This window comes from Mustelus asterias, chromosome 9 (genome assembly GCF_964213995.1).
Source record: "Mustelus asterias chromosome 9, sMusAst1.hap1.1, whole genome shotgun sequence".
Classification (NCBI taxonomy): Eukaryota; Metazoa; Chordata; class Chondrichthyes; order Carcharhiniformes; family Triakidae; genus Mustelus; species Mustelus asterias.
Genome location: NC_135809.1, coordinates 58,069,193 through 58,089,979, shown reverse-complemented (window position 1 = coordinate 58,089,979; position 20,787 = coordinate 58,069,193). Strand labels below are relative to the sequence as shown.

Below are 20,787 nucleotides of genomic sequence, written 5' to 3'. Positions count from 1 at the left end.
CCTATGTGCTTATTATCTGCTCATTATCACATTGTTTATGGGAGCTCACATTGCACAAATTGGCTTCTGTTTCCTCAAGTAATTATACTTGAAAACTTGCCTCATTAATTGTACACTCAGGTACTGCCTAAGTCCATGAAAGGCTCATTCTTTATCATGTTGATTCTTCCTCACTCCCAGTGTCTGTCCTCTTTCTTCCCCTTTCCTGTGCCTGTCCTTGCCCCCTCCACTCCCACCCACGTTTTCAAAGGCATCCTGAAACATTGGCCCTCTCGCAAACATTCAGGGCCTGACCACTAAGCAGCTGCCTTGCTCCCAATACTGTTGGAGCCACACAGGAAATTCTAGTCAACCTCTAATAATTAGTTTTATGTTGCCTTTAAATTTTGTTAAGCTTGCCACTACTTGTGGGCAGGTAACTTTCCACACCAGACCTGGCCGCTAGCAGAATGCTTTGTCAGCACCACCCCACCCCTGGACCAATGTGCCAGCCAGCAACACAAGATTACAGACCTGCCCACCTCAGTTCCTGCCCCCATACTAGATCAAACAACCTGTCACATGTGTCACCATAGCAACAAAGCTAAGATGTTGTCCATGTCTAAAAGTACAATCCCACAATAATGGAAAGATTTCTCAAGACCCTGATAAATCATTTTCTGGTGACTGATTATTTCAGATTTATAGCTGGGGTGATTCGGAGAGAGAGAATGGCTGCCTTCGAACGCTTGCTCTGGAGAGCCTGTAGAGGAAATGTCTACATGAAGCAGTCCGAGATGGAAGTTCCCTTGGAGGATCCAAGCACAGTAAGGGGCTTTTAAATTAACTCGAATTGTTATGAAGGACAATCTCATAATTCTAATGTCAAGATCAAACAAAAGAACTGAATGTTAGAAATCTGAAATGAGAGGACACAGCAGAGAATTTAACTGTTTAGCTGCAGGTTCTTCAAAAAATTTGCTCTGTCTTCTTGCTGCTTGTGGGATCTTGTGCACACTTATTTGCTGCCTTCCTTATTGTGGAACCTGGAAATACGAAAGAGTGCCTTGCTTGCACTAAGTCATCTCCCCATGCACCCTACCCCTAACCATCAGACTCTTCTGAGGACCTTGTCCATCTCGGGACCATCACGTCTGTGGCTCTGCAACATTTTCTGGTGGTCCTAATCACTGGACTCATTAGACATTTGCAGCACTGGGATTGGGCCCTGGGTCAAGGTGCAACCCAAATTCTAGGGGAAAGTCTTTAACCTAAATACTGGGTGAAACTTTTGGGTGTTTTAGAATGTTTTAAAATTGACATGAGTGGGAGGCAATTCCTTGAATGGAAATGAAAATAACAGAGGGCGGTGGAAGCAGGAGATACCAGTCAAAAGTGCAGACGCTGTCGGAAAGAGGAAAGGTCTTTATTTACAAAATCAACCAGTCTTTCCTCTTCATATTTTGACTGACAGGTAATGTTCTTTTCCAAGTTTTTAACCTTGAGGATTTGTACCTTTCAATATCTACACTGTTGTTGATCTAGTGTGAAGTAGACTTGAGGTAAAATGAGTACAGTGAAGTGTCTCCTTAATGCCTGCTTTACTGAGTTGGAAGCACACTGACGGAAGGTTGTGCATTTAAGGCCTACTCCTGAAAGTAAGCACCCAATCCAGGCTGACATTTCAATGCAGTAATGAAGGTGTGCTGCATTGCGGAAGGAATGTTTCTTAAAATTCTGAAGATCCCAGGGCTTTAATTGAAGACTGGGAAGTCTCGCAGTTCTCTAGACAACGCCCTTACCTTAGCCAACCCATCAAACAAATAAATAATTGATCATTCATCATGATGCTTTTACATCCTTGGCTACCTTGAAAACCAACACAAACAATGACTGTTATTCAAAGTAATTGCATGTGAAGCACCTGAAGATGCTGCTGAGAAATATAATATATATCATATTTCTCAGCACAGTTGTTAGCACAGCCTCCTCACAGCATCAGGGACCCAGGTTCAATTCCGGCTTGGGTCACTGTCTGTGTGGTGTTTGCACGTTCTCCCCATGTCTGCGTGGGTTTCCTCTAGGCGCTTCAGTTTCCTGCCACAGTCCAAAGATGTGCGGGTTAGGTTGATGGCCATGCCAAATTGACTCCAGTGGCAGGGGTTTATCAGGGTAAATGTGTCGGGTTGCAGGAATAGGGCCTGGGTGGGATTGTGGTCGGTACAGACTCGATGGGCAAATGGCCGCCTTTTGTATTATAGGGATTCTATTCTATGATAAGGTGCTGCATTAATTCTAGTCCTCCTTGTTGCCTGCGTGACAGATTATTATGTTTTGCAGCTTGTGGAGGTACAGAAGAATGTCTTCATCATCTTCTTTCAAGGGGAACAGCTGAGACACAAAGTGAAGAAGATTTGCGAGGGGTGAGGTGATCACTTCAATGTAGTGGATATAATGACATGCCACCACTGTGCAGGCCTCTCATTTTTTTAACTTGATAAACCTAAGGTCAAGTGCCAAGGCTCACCAATGGCCCTTCTGATTTTTTTCAAAAGTTTTCTTCCCTTGAAATTGGATCAAAAGAATTGGAGTTGCTAGTAAATTAAATCACCCTGACACCGTACAATGGCTTGGTGACCCGGTCACTGAGCTCACTTCTAGTTACTGTAGTGCAGAAGAGAGTAAAGAGATGGATGACCTGGAAGAATGAAATGTAACTGCCCATAATCTCAGCTGGTTACCAATCTAGCATGTTAACTCCATTCACCCAACACACTCGCCAATCTGGCAATCCAATGAGCTGCTGGTTATAAATGCAATCGTGTCTGCATAGGTTTCCTCCAGATGCTCCGGTTTCCTCCCACAGTCTGAAAGACGTGCTAGTTAGGTGCATTGGCCATGCTAAACTCTCCCTCAGTGTACCTGAACAGGAGCCGGAGTGTGACGACTGGGGGATTTTCACAGTAACTTCATTGCAGTGTTAATGTAAGCTTACTTGTATCACTAATAAACTAAAAGCTTGTACTTCTGGTGATTTATCACTGCAACCACCACCTCAGTAAACTCATGGTCACTTCATGACAGTAGCAGAAAGAAGATTCATTCTCGAGGAATTGAAGGTCCAAACCTCATGATATTTGAACACGTGCTTCGGAGGTGGCTCAATGTGGTACCGCACCAGTGCAACCCAATAGTGTTAATTGGTCCAGCTTGGAAGTAAAATGAAGAGTGGGAATCTGAACATGTGGGTCCCTGCTTGACCTCACCTATCTTTTATATTTTAAAAATGAGGGGCCTCGTTTCCAAAAGGTACTGCACAGCTATGTGGTTGCATAGATACAAAGTTATATATCAGACAGAAAATAATAGCGTGCCGGCAAACATTATGTGACGGCACTAAACAGAATTTTGGCCATCTTCCATTTTTAAAAGATTAATGCCAATCAATGCATGGCCAAAATTTCCCAAAAGCCATTCCCAAAACACACCGTTTGTGTACTACAAAGATCACACCCATGACAATGATTGATGCGAATCCCAAAGCACCTTGAACTAATCTGTTTCTGCAAATCTATGAAATGTTCAATGTGATTGTTTTCAGATACTAAATCCGTTATAGCTCCCAGCTTGTTTTAAAAGTTTAATCAAAAGTCCCATTGATTCCTGTGATATAAAACTTGGCTGATTTTTGTTGATTGGTCAGTTTATAAAATTGTAATACGGCAGTACCCTTGACGCAAGTAAGTTTACTTTCTAAGTTAAATGTGTTCTTGCTGCAGGACTGATTACAATGTTTATTTATGAGAATATTTAGTATTATTATTTTTAGGGGAGGGAACATGATTCCTATTGGGAAGAGACTAAGATTCCTTTGCTTTGTCTTTCTAACTAGAATCAGCTTAGGGTCTCTTCTGTGACTGCAGGGACACGAGGGCTGCATTCACCTCTGAGTCCACTGCTGTGTGTTTAAAGCCCCACCCCATGGTCTTGAGCACAAAGTCTAGGTGCCACTCAGTTCAGGACTGAGAGAGTGCTGCATTGTCACAGGTGCAGTCTTTCAGATCAGGCATGAAGCCAAGGTTCTGTCTATCTTTTCCTGAGTGTGCGAGCCAGTATTTGTCTGTGGGTTATGCATATGTGAAAAATGGGGGCTAGGCTTCCTACAACTGTGACTACACCTTAAAAAAAGTACTTAATTGACTATAAAGTAGTGTTCTACTAAAATAGTCTGTTTTTATTTAATTTATTTTATGGTTGGGCCAGCGTTTATTGCCTATCCCTAACTGCCCTCCATTTCAGAGGACATTTGAGAGTCAGCCACGTTGAGAGTCACACGTAAGCCAGACCAGGTAAGCACAGCAGATTTCCCTCCCTACAGGAAACTAGTGAACCGGATGGGTTTTTACAACAACCGACAATGGTTTCATGGTCATCATTATACTTTTAATTCCAGATTTTTATTGAAGTCAAATTTCACTATCTGCTGAGGTAGGATTTGAACACAGTAAGAGTTTTAACAACACCAGGATTTGAACCCATGTTCCCTGATCTTGCCCTGGGAGGGTCTCTGGATTACTAGTCTAATGCCACTGTGCCACGGCCTTTTCCTATAATTAAGGCCCCTTTCTCACTTCGGGCTTTGATTCAGCCCAGCTCCTAATACTCCCTTTATCTTGCTCCCAGGGTTTCTGCTTTTTAAATGTAGCCTTGTTCTTTCCTTTAACTACCTGTTTGTAGTGTTTTGCAACCGCAGGTCATGATTTATTTTTAGCCTGACTCTGGGTTTTTTTTAATCTATCATCCCAGCTATTTATTTACTGCTGCTTTCAGTGTTTGTGTTTGTTTCAGTGGCACTCCCAGTGTTCCTGCATTTAACCAATTCCGTTCTGCTTCCTATTAAGTCCGCTTGCCAATGTTTCTATTTTTTTAAACCTTGTTCACAACGTCTGATTCTGAAATACTTCACCGTGAATGAAGTATGTTTGAGGCAGCACAGGAATGATGACAGCCAACTCTGCGCAGCAAGGTCTCGCAAGCTGCAATCGAATGATAGCCAGATAATCCATTTTAGCCATTTTAATTGTAGGATGTTGCCCAGGTCACAGGGAATAACTTGTCTGCTCTTCAAAGCAAGAGTACCTCTCGCTTGAAATGTGATCTGGTGTTGAATTGGGTTGAAAAAGATGTGACAAATGTCAATTCAAACAAAGGGACACTGCCCTGGTTATGTTACTAAACTAATTATTTGGAGGCTTGAATTAGTAATCTGGAGTGCGGGTATTCAAATCCCAGCACAACAGTCTAAAATCAGTTAATTAAATTCTGAGCACAGGAAGTTAAAATCATTTAAAGTGACTATGAAGCTGTTGGCTTGTTGTAAAATCTCCCACCGGTTCATTAATAAATGATAGGGAAGGAAACCTGTCATCTTTACCTGTTCTAGCTTATTTGTGGCTCCAGTCTACACCAACATGGTTGATTCCTAACTGACCTCTGAAGTGGTCGAGGAAGCCATTAGTTGCATCAAAGCATTTTGCACAGTTGTTAAAGAAAGGCCACTACCATCTTCTCAAGTACAGTTCGGGATTTACAATAAATGCTGGCCTTGTCTGCAACACAATTGAATTTTAAAAAGGTGCTACAGCGGACAGCACAGCTGCCTCACAGCACCAGGGACCCAAGCTCGATTCCAGCCTTGGGTGTCTATGTGGAGTTTGCACATTCTCCCTGTGTCTCCGTGGGTTTCCTCCGGATACTCTGGTTTCCTCCCACAGTCCAATGATGTGTAGGTTAGGTGGATTGGCCATGGTAAGTGGATGAGGTTACGGGGATAGGGTGGGGGTGGTGGGGATGGTAGTGGGCCTGGGTAAGATGCTCTTTCGGAGAGTCGGTGCAGACCCAATGGGCCAAACGACCTCCTCCTACACTGTAGAGATTCTATGATTCTATTTCTCTTTGACTTGTCCCAGGTTCCGTGCCACCATGTATCCATGTCCTGAATCTGCCAGTGAGCGTCGGGAAATGGCTGCTGGTGTGAAAACCCGCATTGAGGATTTAAATACTGTAAGTGAGCTACCAGAAGCGCTGGCCATATCAGGGCTGGATAACTCGCTCCTTATGTTGTTTTATATAATAAGCACCAGTCACCACTTGTCTTCCTTTATTGCACTCAGTTAGAGTCCGAGTAACCATTTCAGTCTTGTCAGAGTAACTGAACCTAACTTGACAGCACCTCCAAACCTCTGAAGGATGAGAGTACCTCCTCCTCAAAGTTGCTCACCCATCCTGTATTGGAAGAATATCACCATTCATGCAATGTCACCGGATCAACATCCGCGAAATTTCTCCCTTCTTGGTAGTACTTCCACCCCATGGACTACAGCAGTTCAATGAAAGGGCCATCATCACCTTCTAGAACAACTGGGGGCAGTCGATCAATGTCTTGTCATTGATGTGGGCATTCTGATTTTTTAAAAAAACCTAAAGTCTGAGGTGAGGGCTTGAATTTAACAGTTTGAAGCAGCAGTACTGCCTGTGGCCACGAACACACATGCTCCTGTCCTTGATAAGTCAAGCTCGCTTATTAACTTGAATAAAAAGAGAAAGTGCTGAAAAAACTCAACAGGTCTGGCAGCATCTGTGGAGAGAGAAACAAGTTTATGTCTTGGGTGCATATGACTTCTTCAAAACTGAACAGAGGCAGAAATGTGATGGGTTTTATGCTGTTGAGAAAGTGGGGAGGGGCAGGTGGAGCAGAAGGGGAGCTTAATTAACTTTAGTAACTTAATTAAAGTTAATGAGGACTGGACTTGTACAAATTCAGGTCGTCAGCTGACTGAATGCACAGCAACAAACCTGGAAAAGTTCAGCAACAGCTTCACCACAGCTAACATGAGTCTACAGTGACTGTTTCAAAATGGCATTGGATTTGAGGAATTTTAGTGTTTTGGGTATTATGTTCTGCAATTCCAATTGTTTCCTCTCAAAAACTGAAATCCTAGGGTCTTGCCAATGACCTGTGAAGTAAGTACTAATAATGGAATGTAGTGACACATAAGCTTGTGAGCTGAAGTTGTACTCAATATTCCATCGTTATTGGGGAGGCAGTGGCACAGTGGTATTGTCACTGGAGAATCCAGAGACCCAGGGTTCCAATCCTGCTCCAGCAGATGGTGAAATTTGACTCTGGAAATATTTGGAATTGAAATGACGACCATGGTGATTGTCGTTAAAATCCATCTGGTTCACTAAAGTCCTTTAGGGAAGGAAATCTGCATCCTTACCTGGTCTGGGCTACATGTGTCTCCACAACAATGTGGTTGACTCTTTTAAAAAAAAAAAATGCCCTCTCAAATGGTGGAACAAGCCACAGTTCAAGGGAAATTAGGAATGGACAATGAATGTTTGCCCAGCCAGCAACACCCAGATCCCATGAACAAATTATTAAAACTTGCAAGGAAAGAAGATATTTTATGTTCTGGTGGATTTATGCTTTCATACTGTTGTCTCCACTGGATTTTGCAGAACTTTGGTGTATAGTGAAATTCTACTTCTAAAACCAAAAATACTAGTGATTGAATGTATTACATCTCAAGGCATGTCTGCCAACAATACGGTATCACCTGCAATAAACAGTATGTTTTAGAATGTGCAGAACAAGCAGGTATAAGACTGACTTTTATGATGTCATTGGTGAAGATGTTGAATGTGTTGACATTGGGAAACTCCACTTTTGTCCTATCCTATTTCTGAGAGAGATTTAGTGAGTCTGCACACACCTTAGAGCCAGTGTGCCAATCCAAGATAACATCCACATTCTGGCCATGTTTTCTCAGAGCTAGCAGGATCATTCGGGATACATGAGCGATCAGGTCAGAAACGTTACAAAAATGAAATGAAAGTAATGCAAGTAGGATCTGCAATATCATTATTATCCAAAAACTGCTTCTACTTGTAGCCAAGGGGCATTTCCAAGTGCACTGTCTGGGCATGTCCCTCGCTTCCGGGGGCTTGACTTATCTTTGCACCCCCAGCAAGTTCCCCTCAACAGCTTCAAGTTTTAATAACTTGTAAACATGTTGGCGAGATATGAATGTTCAGAGAGAGGGGAACACATGAAGAGGAAGCCCTATAATCATATTTAAATTTATTGAAATGAGGTTCCTGCACTTTCTGGGAAGAATCTCGTTTCCCAACTCTTGCAAGACTTTGGGCCCATGTCGCACCTTATGCTGACAGCTAATGCGGACTCAAAATTTCCCACAATGTTTTGAGTCTCAAGTCCAAAATATCTCGTCTTTGGAACTGTGCCACTGAACTTATTTCTGCCCCTCTGAATTTATTTGTTCCTACCTTGACTCTATTTTTCCTCCCTTGGACCAATCCCTTCCCACATTTGTGATTCTTCTGATGCTCTATGTCATTTCAACAATTTCTAGTTCCCTGGCCCTAGCTGCCTCCTCGTCATCGTAGATGTCCAATCCCTCTATGCCTCCAGCCCCCTCCTGGGGGTGGTGGTTGGGGTTGAGGGCTCTCCGCTTTCCTTGAATGGGGGACTAAACAATCCTCATCTACCACCACCTTCCTCTAGCTAAACTTATTCTCTTGCTGAACAATTTCTCCTTTAACTTGTCTCACTTCCTCCAAATGAAAGGTCTGGCTTTAGGTACGGGAAGCAGTGTGTGAAGGATGCAGTCGAGGTAACTGAGAGAGCCGGTGGGCTTGTAATGAATATTAGTAGAGAGCCTGTCCCCAGAAACATGGACCATGTGAAAGTGAATGAAGTGTGGAAATTCAAAGCAAATTTGGTTAATTCTTTTCCTCTTCTGGGCAAGAGTATGAAGCAGCTCAGATACAGACACCAATGTATCAGAAACTGGTTTACAGGTGATTGTATTGATGTTGCTTCATGCTCTCTTGCAGCTGGAAATAGTCAACTTTGCTTCCAATTTCCACCCTTTTCTCATCTTCATATGGTCCATCCCTGACCACTTCTCTTGTCCAACTTCCTGTCTCTATTCCTGACGATAAACGTTTTACTAATAATAAGTCCACTGACTCCCTCGGCTACCTTGACAATGGGTGGGACTTCCTGCCGTACATCACCTCACACCCTGCTTACTGTAAGAACTCAAAGAACAAAGAAAATTACAGCACAGGAACACACCCTTCGGCCCTCCAAGCATTTTGGAAGATCTAATACAGATGGGAAATATACAGTAAATGGCAGAACCCTTGACAGTATTGATAGGCAGAGAGAGTACACGTACACAAGTCACTGAAAGTGGCAATGCAGGTGGAGCAGCCAGTCAAGAAGGCATACAGCATGCTTGCCTTGGCCAGGGCATTGTGTTTAAAAATTGGCAAGTCATGTTGCAGCTTTGTTCCACACTTGGAATATAGTGCTCAATTCTGGTTGCCACACTACCAGAAAGATGTAGCGGCTTTGAAGAGAGTATGAAAAAGATTTAACAGGGTGTTGCCCGGTATGACCAGGCAACTGACCATGCTGCCTGACTGGACTAAAACCCCATACACTTCCGGGTACCATATCCCTCTATTCCCATCCTATTCATGTATTTGTCCAGATGCCCCTTAAAAGTCACTACTGTATCTACTTCCACTACCTCCCCTGGCGGCGAGTTCCAGGCACCCACCACTCTCTGTGCATAAAAGAAAATCTGCCTCGTACATCTCCTTTAAACCTGGCCCCTCGCACCTTAAACCTATGCCCCCTAGTAATTGACTCTTCCACCCTGGGAAAAAACTCCTGACTATCCATGCCCCCTCATAATCTTGTAGACTTCTATCAGGTCACCCCTCAACCTCCGTTGTTCCAGTGAGAACAAACCAAGTTTCTTCAACCTCTCCTCATACTTAATGCCCTCCATACCAGGCAACACCCTGTTAAATCTTTTTCATACTCTCTTCAAAGCCGCTACATCTTTCTGGTAGTGTGGTGACCAGAATTGAACACTATATTCCAAGTGTGGCCTATCTAAGGTTCTACAAAGCTGCAACATGACTTGCCAATTTTTAAACACAATGCCCTGGCCAAGGCAAGCATGCTGTATGCCTTCTTGACTGGCTGCTCCACCTGCATTGCCACTTTCAGTGACCTGTGTACGTGTACTCCCTCTGCCTATCAATACTGTTAAGGGTTCTGCCATTTACTGTATATTTCCTATCTGTATTAGATCTTCCAAAATACGTTGCCTCACATTTGTCTGGATTAAACTCCATTTGCCATCTTTCCGCCCAAGCCTCCAACTGATCTATATCCTGCTGTATCCTCTGACGGTCCTCAGCGCTACCCGCAAATCCACCAACCTTTGTGTCATCTGCAAACTTACTAATCAAACCAGTTACATTTTCCTCCTAATATATATTACAAACAGCAAAGGTCCCAGCACTGATCCCTGAGGAACGCCACTTGTCACAGCCCTCCATTCAGAAATGCACTCCATTCCATTCTCCCAGTTTCTCCATCTTGGTCATATCCGTTCTGATGATGCTGCCGTCCGCACTGGCACTTCTGACACTTTATCCTTTCTCCTTAACAGAGGAATTCCCCACCCCTTCCCACCTGTGGTTAAAGGGCCCTCAGGCGAGTCTGACACATTTCCTGCACTTCCACCATTGCTCTTTCCACTCATTCCCAGAACCATGATAGGATTCCCCTGGTCCTCACTTTCCACCCCACCTGACCCCCTATTCAACTGATGAAAAAAAAAGAGTCATATTGTACTGGAGGTGTTAACTCTGTTTTTCTCTCCCTGCAGATGCTGCCAGACCCGCTGAGCTTTTCGAGCACTTACTGCTTTTTTAAGATCTCCCGCAGATGCACCATAAGAGTCATTACTGCCCCATATGTGCACAGAAACAACTTTTAGGGTACCCTGGGATGACATTCAATCTCAAGTATTGGAGATAGTGATACCAGTGCAGAAACGCTAACAATTAGCACGAGTGAGAAGTCCTGCTTACAGAACTTGCATGGATCCCAAATTGACCATGGGGACCTCACTTTCTGCTTTGATACAAAACCAATCCACCATTCTGCAAACATCTCCATTGAATTTGAAAATCACTTGTCAAGCCCTTGAGGTTGCATTGAAAACCCTTTGCACTTAGTGAAACATTGCTGGCAGAATAGGGCCATTCTTTACAACTCTTGGATCGGTATAAAAGTGAAAATTAGCAATGAACGCACATTTCATTGTATCACTTCCAGATATTTACTTCCTCTTCTCACCCCTTCTCCAGAATTGTTCTTTGAATCCAGCACCCTTTCTATTCCCCTCTATCCCTAAACCCTCTCTATTTTCTCCCTTATCACTTTCATTGTCAATCATTCTACCCTTCCCATTCACAATCATTCCATTCCACCCCTCCTCCTCCATATTGCCTGATTCCAGTGGCTAATGTGCCAATCTGGGACCCTCCCTGTTCTCTACAGTATACAGAATCTGCAAACCTGGCGATAGAACAAAGGGCGGAGTTTTACGGTACCTTTGTGGCAGGGGCAGGGCTGTAAGATGCTGTGTGCTATTTAAAACGCCACAAACTCCAGCAGGAGCAGAAGATCCTGCCAGCAGGATGGGCCATAAAATTCCACCCCAAGTACTACTCTGGTGCATTACCAGTGGGATTCTAGGAGAGAGGATCCAGCTGTGCTGATATTGTTGCTTTTCAAGACTTTTGTTAGAAAACTCTTGACGCACTGACCATGCCCTCGAATCACTGACCGTCAGTTGTGAGATGTTGATCATGTGTAGTCTAATATATTAAGAGGTTGGTGGTAAAATAAAAACAATTTGTACATCTCTTCAAAAGCTACACAAGTATTCAGAGTGGGGCAAGCCACTTCATTAGATTTGGGGCAAATCCTGCTAGTTGAATCAATGACCCATTCTGAGTCAAAGTTGATTACCTTAATGAGTATTAATGTCAAGGGAAGAAGCAATGTGGACTTTATTGTGTCACTTCAAATAGTCTCAGTGGAATTCAAATTGGACTTGATTGGCTTTTTTCATCAAAATCATCAGGCTGGGCTTATCTTGCCTTGTGTCTTGAAATTGTCTTGCTCGGGTGTCTTCTCAGTGTTCTTGGCCTGTGGTTTACTATCATTCTTCCTTCCCCCATAATCATTCGTTATTTGCATCTATTGTGTCCTCTTAGAATAAATCAATCAAAGTGCATGAAGTGGTTTTTCAATCCTCTATTTTGTGATATTACGACATTCTTTTAGTTATAGGTTTTAAAATGAGAAGATGTTATAAAAACGTGCAATCTCATTCATTGTTTTCCCTTCAAAATTAATTTGTCAACTTAAAACGCAAAATGGGTTTAATTTTCATTTAAGCTTCTGTGAATTCACTTATTGATTCTTTAGGTACTTAACCAGACAGAAAGTCATCGTCGCCGGGTCCTGCAAGAAGCGGCGAAAAGCCTCCAAAACTGGCAAGTGAAGGTTGTGAAAATGAAAGCCATCTATCATACTCTGAACCTGTGCAACATTGACGTAACCCAGCAGTGCCTGATTGCAGAGACCTGGTGTCCAGTAGCTGATATGGATAGGATCAAGATGGCACTCAACCAAGGGAAGGTGAGCAGCTGAACTATGAATAAGGCAGCATATCGAGGGCATGTAATGCAATGAAGGGATTTCCAAACCATATCACTGGAAATGGAATTACCTGATTTACTGTGTTGTCTGTGTTATTCTGCTCACGAGAGCTTCATATATCACTTGTTTTTATTTTGCTCAAACGTGCCTAGAAATTGCAGAGGTTTGCTACTTTGTAACTATGATCTCAGTAGTTCCAACCTCCCTGCAGGACAATCAAAGAAGAATCATGGAATAATAAGAAAACTCTTGAACTGCAAGGCATTGGACTACAGGTTAAAGCTATAAAGGAGTTTGGGCTGGATTCTGCTGCAAAGCAGGGCTGTTTTAAACAGCACTATTATTTTTTCACAAATCTGACGGTAACTTCAGGTGAGCGCAGATGTACAGTTCAAAGTGAAACCCCTGCAGTTGCTATCCAAGATGTGCCACGCCTCTATAAGCTGCACATTAAGCATCAACTTGCTGTCTAATTCCTGGTTCAAATATGTTGTCCAGAAGAATGTTCTTGTTTCTGGCTCTGAGGAAGGAGCCATTGCCAGATCTGAGCTGGAAAATGAGGTGGATGAAATAGTTCATGCCTCAGTAGGGGAGCATTTGGGGAACAGTGATCATGGTAAAGTTTGAGTTTACCTATGGGAAAAAAAACAGGGAAACTTAAAATTAAAAAAAAGGAGGACGAATCTGTGGGTTGAGGTCAGACCTGACCCAGATAAATTGGAATGATAGATTGCCAGACAAAACTGTAACAGAACAATAGCCAGCCTTTATAGAGGCAATCATTTGAGTACCGTTGAGGTACATTTCCTGAAGGGGAAAGGTACAGCGCACTGTATAGTGAAAGAGATGGGAAATAAGCTGAAGCAGAAATAAAGGATCCATATCCGATAAGTGTAGATTCATTTGAGAAAGCATGGTTTAGATAATGCACTTGACAAAATCGACTTTCATATAGTAGCTGAGTTAGTTAAGTTAATGCTGTTGATAATGTGTACATGAGGCATTTGATAAGGTGCCACATTAATAACTTTGCCAGCTCTTGGAACAAAGGAACAGGGACAATGTGAACGCAAAGTTTGGTGAGTGAAAAGAAACAGTAATGGTGAATGATTATTTTTCAAACTAAAGGAAGGTGTACAGTGAGGTTCCAAGGGTTGGTACTGGAATCATTGCTTTCCTTGACTAGGAGGGAAGTGGTAATCCTTCAGGACAGAGGTTGGTGGATATATGAAACTTAACGGAAGAGAAGTGTGAAATGATACATATTGCTGAATAAGGAAAGGCAATATAAAATAAAGATACAATTCTAAAGGGGATGCAGAAGCAGAGAGATGTGAGGATATATATATACACACATTATTGAAGCTGGAGGGTTGAGAAAGTGATTTAAAAAAGGCATTGAGGACCTTGGGCTTTCTCATTAGGGGCAAGAAGGTTATGCTGAAACTCTGATTTGTCCTCAGCTGGATATTGTATCCCATTCTGGGCATCACACTTTAGAAAGGATGTAAAGCCTCTGACTAGAAACAACTAGTAGGTCTATGACAAGTGCGGGAGAAATTTGTTTTTGCCTGATGGCCACATGGCTGGTTCCTGATAGAACCATTCTAAATATCCTTTTATCAGTAGGGTAGGTTTTGACTATTGTTGAACAACCTTACTAGCACTGAAAAATAACTTTGACAATTGTAGAGTCTCATTCCTTCAGATTTTAATTGTTGTTGAAGTTTTTTTAAACTATTACATTTTGCCTTTACTTATTGGCTCTTTTATCTCACTCCCAATCCAGCATTTTGTTCCCTGGTTTATGGCCAAAGGAAACAGCGGGTGCCATTCATCCACCCCCTTACAGCAAACCTGAGCCCACCAACTGCTGGTAATATCTAATCTGAAATTGGGTGAACTATTGTGTTGTTACATTACTGATCTTAACCCATCATTACCCATACAAGAGGCCCTACTTATAATCTCTACTCTGAGTTAATTGAACCCAACTAGCAGTGGCAGTGGGAGCTTGGGAGTGGAGTAACAACCCAGAGTTCCTCTTCTGATGGTGAATTAGTGACCATGGTCTACTGCTGCTGGAAAGTGTGTGCATGTACGAACAGGCCAGGTGATCTCAGTCATGCTGTTGATGAATGGTAAATCTTGCCTCTAATTGACCACTGAATGAAATGTGCTGTTTTCTTGTGTCTCAGGAGCGCAGCGGATCCAGTGTCGATCCGATCATGACGGTAGTGCAAACCCAAATGGCCCCACCCACCTTCAACAGGACCAATAAATTCACAGCTGGGTTCCAGAACATTGTGGATGCGTACGGGGTTGGAACATACCGAGAAATGAACCCTGGTAACTCGATTTCAAATGTTTCTATCTGTGCACAAAGATGTTAACGGTGTTAATGTTGAATTGAAGAAGGAAAGGCAACCGGTGTGATCTAGCAGCTCTGTTAACCGTGGGCCTAAATCCTGTAATGGCTGCTAAATCTTGAGCAGCCAAAAACAGGATTTGCACCGGCAAGATCACAGTTTGATGTCTTCCATCCAGCGAGGGCATGAACCTGATTTCCATAAATTTAAATAAATTTCAATATAATTAATGGGCTTGACACCATAGCATCCACCCACCATGTATCCTCTTCCCTGGCGGCACGTGGATCTCTATTGGTTTTCTAAAGCGAAAATGAGTCGTGCCGACCGTGCCAAGGAGTGGTCCTGGAGGTTGAGGGACAAGGCTGGGCATTGTCCTGTGGCACCCTGGAAAAACCAAGGTGGCAGTGTCACAGGGGTCAGAGGAAGGAGGCAGTGCCAAGGGGGCTCTGGCAAGGCGGTAATCTTCCTCCATTGGAGTGGGTGGCGTTTCCTTTGTGTGGGGGGGGGGGGGGGGGAGGGGGGGGGGGAGGGGAGGGGAGAGAAGGGCAGTGGGGGGGAAGAGAGAGGGGGCAGCCTGCGATGAGTGAGGTGGTACCCTGATGTTGGCATTCTAGTGGAAAGGTGGACCTGATGCTTGGGGGAGGATCCTAATGTCCACGTGGGGGAAGGGGGGCCTTAAATACAAAAAGGGTGGCATAGTGGCACTGTGGTTAGCACTGCTGCCTCACAACACCAGAGCTCAGGTTCGACTCTGGTCTTGGGCAACTATCTCCATGTCTGTGTGGGTTTCCTCCGGGTGCTCCAGTTTCCTCCCAAAGCTCAAAGATGTGTAGGCTAGGTGAATTGACCATGGGAAATAAACTTTTCCGATTGTGTTGTCCAGTTACCTGAGCTGAAACTTCTCCGTTTACTATATCGGCTTCTTGTGGAGCTCAAGGGGTTTAAATTTTCTTTTTGTTCACTGTCATGTTACTCCTCCTACTGCAAGCAAATGTCCCCCAGCCAACCCGGCAACCCCCTCCTGTTACACAAATGTCATCCTTTGCCAGAGAAGTGGCTTAGGATGGGAGGTCACTTACTGTTGGAATACTGTTGATTAATCCATGGGGTTGGTTAAAGGATAGTCGGGGGGGGGGGGGACATGCTGTAAATTATTCCCAATGAAATGGAGTCCTTTAGTTGTGTGAAGTCTGGTGGAAGGACATGCAAACGCTGTGATTTTTTTTTAGTGAATGGTGATTGGTAGTAAGATTTTGGTTTGGATTCCATGACTACTGACACTAAAACCAGCCTTGAGCCAATTCTGTGTGCCAATTCATGCTCACTCATGTCTTGTTTGCTTCAAAACTGAAAATATTTAGCTATATGGAACTTGATTGCTGCATTTCTTTTATTCCATTCTGTATTTGATATTCTAAATGTACTAACCTTCTTGATACAACCCTGTGATGTGCAACAATTTGAGAGAAGTCAAACTATTCTGTACTTTTTGTTTTGCAGCTCCCTATACTATCATCACCTTTCCATTTCTATTTGCTGTTATGTTTGGCGACTGTGGGCATGGAGCAGTTCTTCTGGGCTTTGCGCTCATCATGATTATTAACGAGAAAACATTTGCTGCCCAGAAAGGTGGCAATGAGGTGGGTGAAACTTTTGAAAAGTTTGGTGTATACTTTTAGTGGAAACACAAATGTCATTAGCCTGAGTTTAGGGTGAAAATTTGGGTGATAAGGTACCAGTAGCCTGAGGTTATTCATGCCTTCACCAGTCGCCTGATGTTGTACCTGTCTCTCATGCAGATGATTCTGGATTTAAGCTGTGATCATGGATTATTTAGTTATGGTGTGAAGAAAGAAAACTTGCATTTAGAAAGCACTTTTCACCATCTCAACGTGGCCCAAAGCTTTTCATAGACAATGAAACACTTTTGACCTGTAGTCACTATCGTAATTAGGAAACACAGCAACCAATTTGTGCACAGCAAGCTCCCACAAAGAACAATGAGATAATGATCAGATGATCTGTTTTATGGTGTTGGCTGAGGGACAAATGTTGTCAAGGACACCATATGAAAGGATTAATAATCTCTCCAAGCTGAATCTCAGTCACACAGGAAAAACTATGTGCAAATGACAGGTCTTGATTAAAGTAAACCCGGTTAAGAATCAAGGACCATTGAATGTGCATCAGCCCATTAGGACAAGGAAAAATGGAATGGGAGGTTAAGATACCTTGGCCAGAGATTTAGCTATTTCTTGATGATATAACATGCACAAGTTTTAATTGGATATTATACCCTATGTATGCATGATGTAACCTTAACTATGATTGGATCGAGATAACTCCTATACTTGGTATATGCTAATTACTTGTAATCGGTGCTGAACCTATAATTGCCTATCTATTTCTGAATTCTGGTCTGAATGAGTCCTATAGCTATAGTCTTTTAATAAATCATTTTAAACCATTCCGTGACTTTGTCTGGCTGCTGGAGGGAAATGATAGTTTTAAATACAACATATTGTAACAGCCCCCTAACACCATGCCTGGCTGACATGGTTATTAGGTGAACCATTCAAGTCAGAAAGATCCTAATTTTGAACTCTAGTCTCTGTTACGTTCATTGATTATAACCATTATAATGATGAGTCGCTGCACGTGGTCTTAGCTAGAAAGGGGAAAGTTCTGCAGGGAAATGATATGGTTGCCAAATGAGGATAGACCAGGCTTAGCTGCCATTCACTTCATGGTAGAACAGGCTACTGTCCAGGCTTAAGAAAGGTCATTTGAGTGTGAGGTGCCAGTGGAAGCATATAGAACTGTAACCTAACCAAAAGCCACAGCCTTCAGGAATAGAGAAGATAATTGTCAGTTTTGATTAAGCGACTACTTTCTCCTTTCTCTGTACAGGTTTTCTTAAGTCACACCTCAGCTGAGAGCAGGTAACTGAGCTGGGGCTGGTGTCCCATTACGTCCTTCTGCTTGTAGAAAGGCCATGAGAAGGCTGAGGTTAATGCATCAATGCAGTGATAGTTGAAAGTCCATTCTGTACCCTATTGTGTTGTATGATGGTGTTATTGTCCATTATTGCTATATACTTCATGATGGAGGGGATGACTCCATTCTTTGGATGGTATTGGTGAAGCAACCGACTACATTCAAATTGTACTAAATTTAATTTGCGAAATGACACTTATACAGGAAAAGAAGAATGGACCATTCCGCCCCTCGAGCCTGTCTGTCATTTTATTACAAAATGGATGATGTACGCAATTTTACTTCATATCGCTCCTCCCAAACTAGAGAAAACAATTTCACAATTGACCTGAATGAATCTTGTTGCTATTTTAAGCAGTCAAATAAAACATTCCTCAATCTTCCCCAATCGAAGTTTATATGAAACCACATAATTACAATTACAAAATGGATTTTTAATTGTAATTTGAAACCATTTAAACCCCAGGTATCTTTTTGTTGATCCAAGAAATTTGTTTCATTTCTTGGAGCTTCTAATGTCTGGAGTGATTCACAAAATTTGTGGCTCGATGGAATAATATTGTTAGAAGGTTAATTTTATACCTGTGTCCTTTGTACTTAACTGGCGATGAAGCCTGAAACTGTTTGTTGCCCCAAATTCAGATCTGGAACACTTTCTTCAGTGGACGCTACCTCATCCTGTTGATGAGCATATTTTCCATTTACACTGGATTCATCTACAATGATTGCTTTTCAAAATCCTTCAACATATTTGGGTCATCTTGGCATGTCCGAGCAATGTTTCGCAATGGAAGCTGGAAGTAAGTCTTTTAATTAACTCCCAGTAATAAAAGATCAGTTAGAAACATAGAAACTAGAAGCAGGCCTAGGCCATTCAGCCCTTCGAGACTGGTCCGGCATTCATTTTGATCATAGCTGATCATCAGAGTCAATACCCTGATTTCCGCCCCCCCCCCCCCCTCAATTCCCTTTGATCCAGCCATATAAATAAAGTGGCACGCCCAAACTGTTGCCTTTTCTCCACATATTTCCATTTCCTAGACGGGGAGTAATTGGGAGCAGAAACCTGAACTACATCTTCATCTTCCCTGTCCCAGGGTTGTTAAGGACAACTGTAACCTTATAACACAGCAAGGACCCGCCTATCAGTAGTGACCTGTTTATTTGGGGAGCTTTTCCCTTTGTTATTTTAAAAATCCTAACTGTACCCTCTCGGTTTGTGATTTATTTTTCCCCAGGGCAGAAGGCCCCAGTTTCCTAATCCTGTCCTGATAAACTGGAGACCTTAAACTAGGGGCCTCAACACCTCAAACTTGATATTTCACACCTCTGTGTTTAAGTTCCTCCCATCTCTTGTTAATTCCTCCAGCTTTTTCATCCAGTCTAAGCAATGGATTGTACATCCCTCTCCACCATGCACTTTGCCCACCATTAGTGACCATGCCTTTGGAGCCTGGGCCCCACATTCTGGTATTCTCTCGTGATACACTCTTGCCTGTCTCTACATCTTTAAGACCCTCCTTAACACCCTACTGTTGGAAAATGTCTTTGACCCTTTTCACAATATCTCCGCAATGTGTTGTATTGTTTTTACATTAAAGGTACTATACAAACAGTGGTATAAATAGGCAACTCTCCTTTGGACTGTTTCCAAAATTTTGATATCCTCTTGCTATATTTGCCAGTGTTTGTTTATTTTTGTCTGTCTGGGAAAATGTGATAACTCCTTATCCATTTGTTTTACTCTTTGTGCAGTGACCATGTAATTGAAAACAACCTGTTGCTACAGTTAGATCCTGCTGTGCCAGGAGTATTCTCTGGAAATCCATACCCATTTGGCATTGATCCGGTGAGGAATATTATATTACCTACTCCGTGCTTTCCAACATTGATCATGGGATGGTCTACTGCACAGCTAGAAGTGTTCCATCTTCTCTGTTTCTTATTAGTTTCTTTTAACCAAATTACCAAATCATCAGCACCAAAACTTTGGTCAGAGCTGATGAATTTGGGGCCTTTCAACACACTTGATGATCAATTTGAAGGAAAATGCTTTATAAAGGCCAAGATTGGGCTAATGACCAGCCCATAACTGGATAAGGGACAGTACAGCGATTAATCAGATGGTAATTGTTAAAGAGTTCTCACATCTGTTAAGTTCACAGAGAAAGGAATTTAATGAGAGTTTGCACGGTAACATTACTGATAATTTATACCCTCAAATTGCACTAGTGGAGATAGTGATCTGGTGGTAATGTCACTGTACTTGTAAGCCAGAAGCCCAGGCTAATGCTCTAAGGGCATAGGTTCAAATCTCACCACGGCAGCTGGTTTAAATTAATGTCTGGAATATAAAGCTAGTCTCAGTATGACACTATGACAACCATCACCATTTGTTATAAAAACCCATCTACTTCACGAAAGTCTTTTATGGAAGGAAATCTGCTGTCCTTGCATGGTCTGGCTTACATATGATGCCAGAACCACACTAACGTGGCGAATTCTTAAATGCTCTCTGAAATAGCCTAGGAAGTCTTTCGATCCAAGAGCAATTAAGGATGGGCTTGGTCAGTGATGCCTACATCCTGTGAAAGAATAATAGGAGAAAATATTTTCTTTGCCCCCAACACTCCTAATCAATATTATTTTGTTAATCTAAAGATTTGGAACATAGCTTCAAACAAGCTAACCTTCCTCAACTCTTACAAGATGAAGATGTCAGTCATCCTCGGTATTACACAGATGATCTTCGGTGTCATTCTCAGTATTTTCAATCACATGTAAGTACAAGAGATTATTTCTAGGTGTGCT

General features: G+C 42.6%; 1 protein-coding gene across 2 annotated transcripts in view; it reads left to right on the top strand.

The window, feature by feature from the left end:
• The window catches only part of LOC144499135 (V-type proton ATPase 116 kDa subunit a 4-like), a 70,793-nt gene that overhangs the window by 25,376 nt on the left and 24,630 nt on the right, over window positions 1-20,787 (top strand). For both annotated transcript variants that reach the window (XM_078221214.1, XM_078221215.1), the window contains exons 6-14: window positions 680-806; window positions 2,320-2,402; window positions 5,949-6,042; window positions 12,374-12,586; window positions 14,806-14,956; window positions 16,480-16,619; window positions 18,619-18,776; window positions 19,732-19,825; window positions 20,638-20,756. In XM_078221214.1, the coding sequence (XP_078077340.1) occupies window positions 680-806; window positions 2,320-2,402; window positions 5,949-6,042; window positions 12,374-12,586; window positions 14,806-14,956; window positions 16,480-16,619; window positions 18,619-18,776; window positions 19,732-19,825; window positions 20,638-20,756 (1,179 nt within the window). The remainder of the gene's footprint in view (window positions 1-679; window positions 807-2,319; window positions 2,403-5,948; window positions 6,043-12,373; window positions 12,587-14,805; window positions 14,957-16,479; window positions 16,620-18,618; window positions 18,777-19,731; window positions 19,826-20,637; window positions 20,757-20,787) is intronic.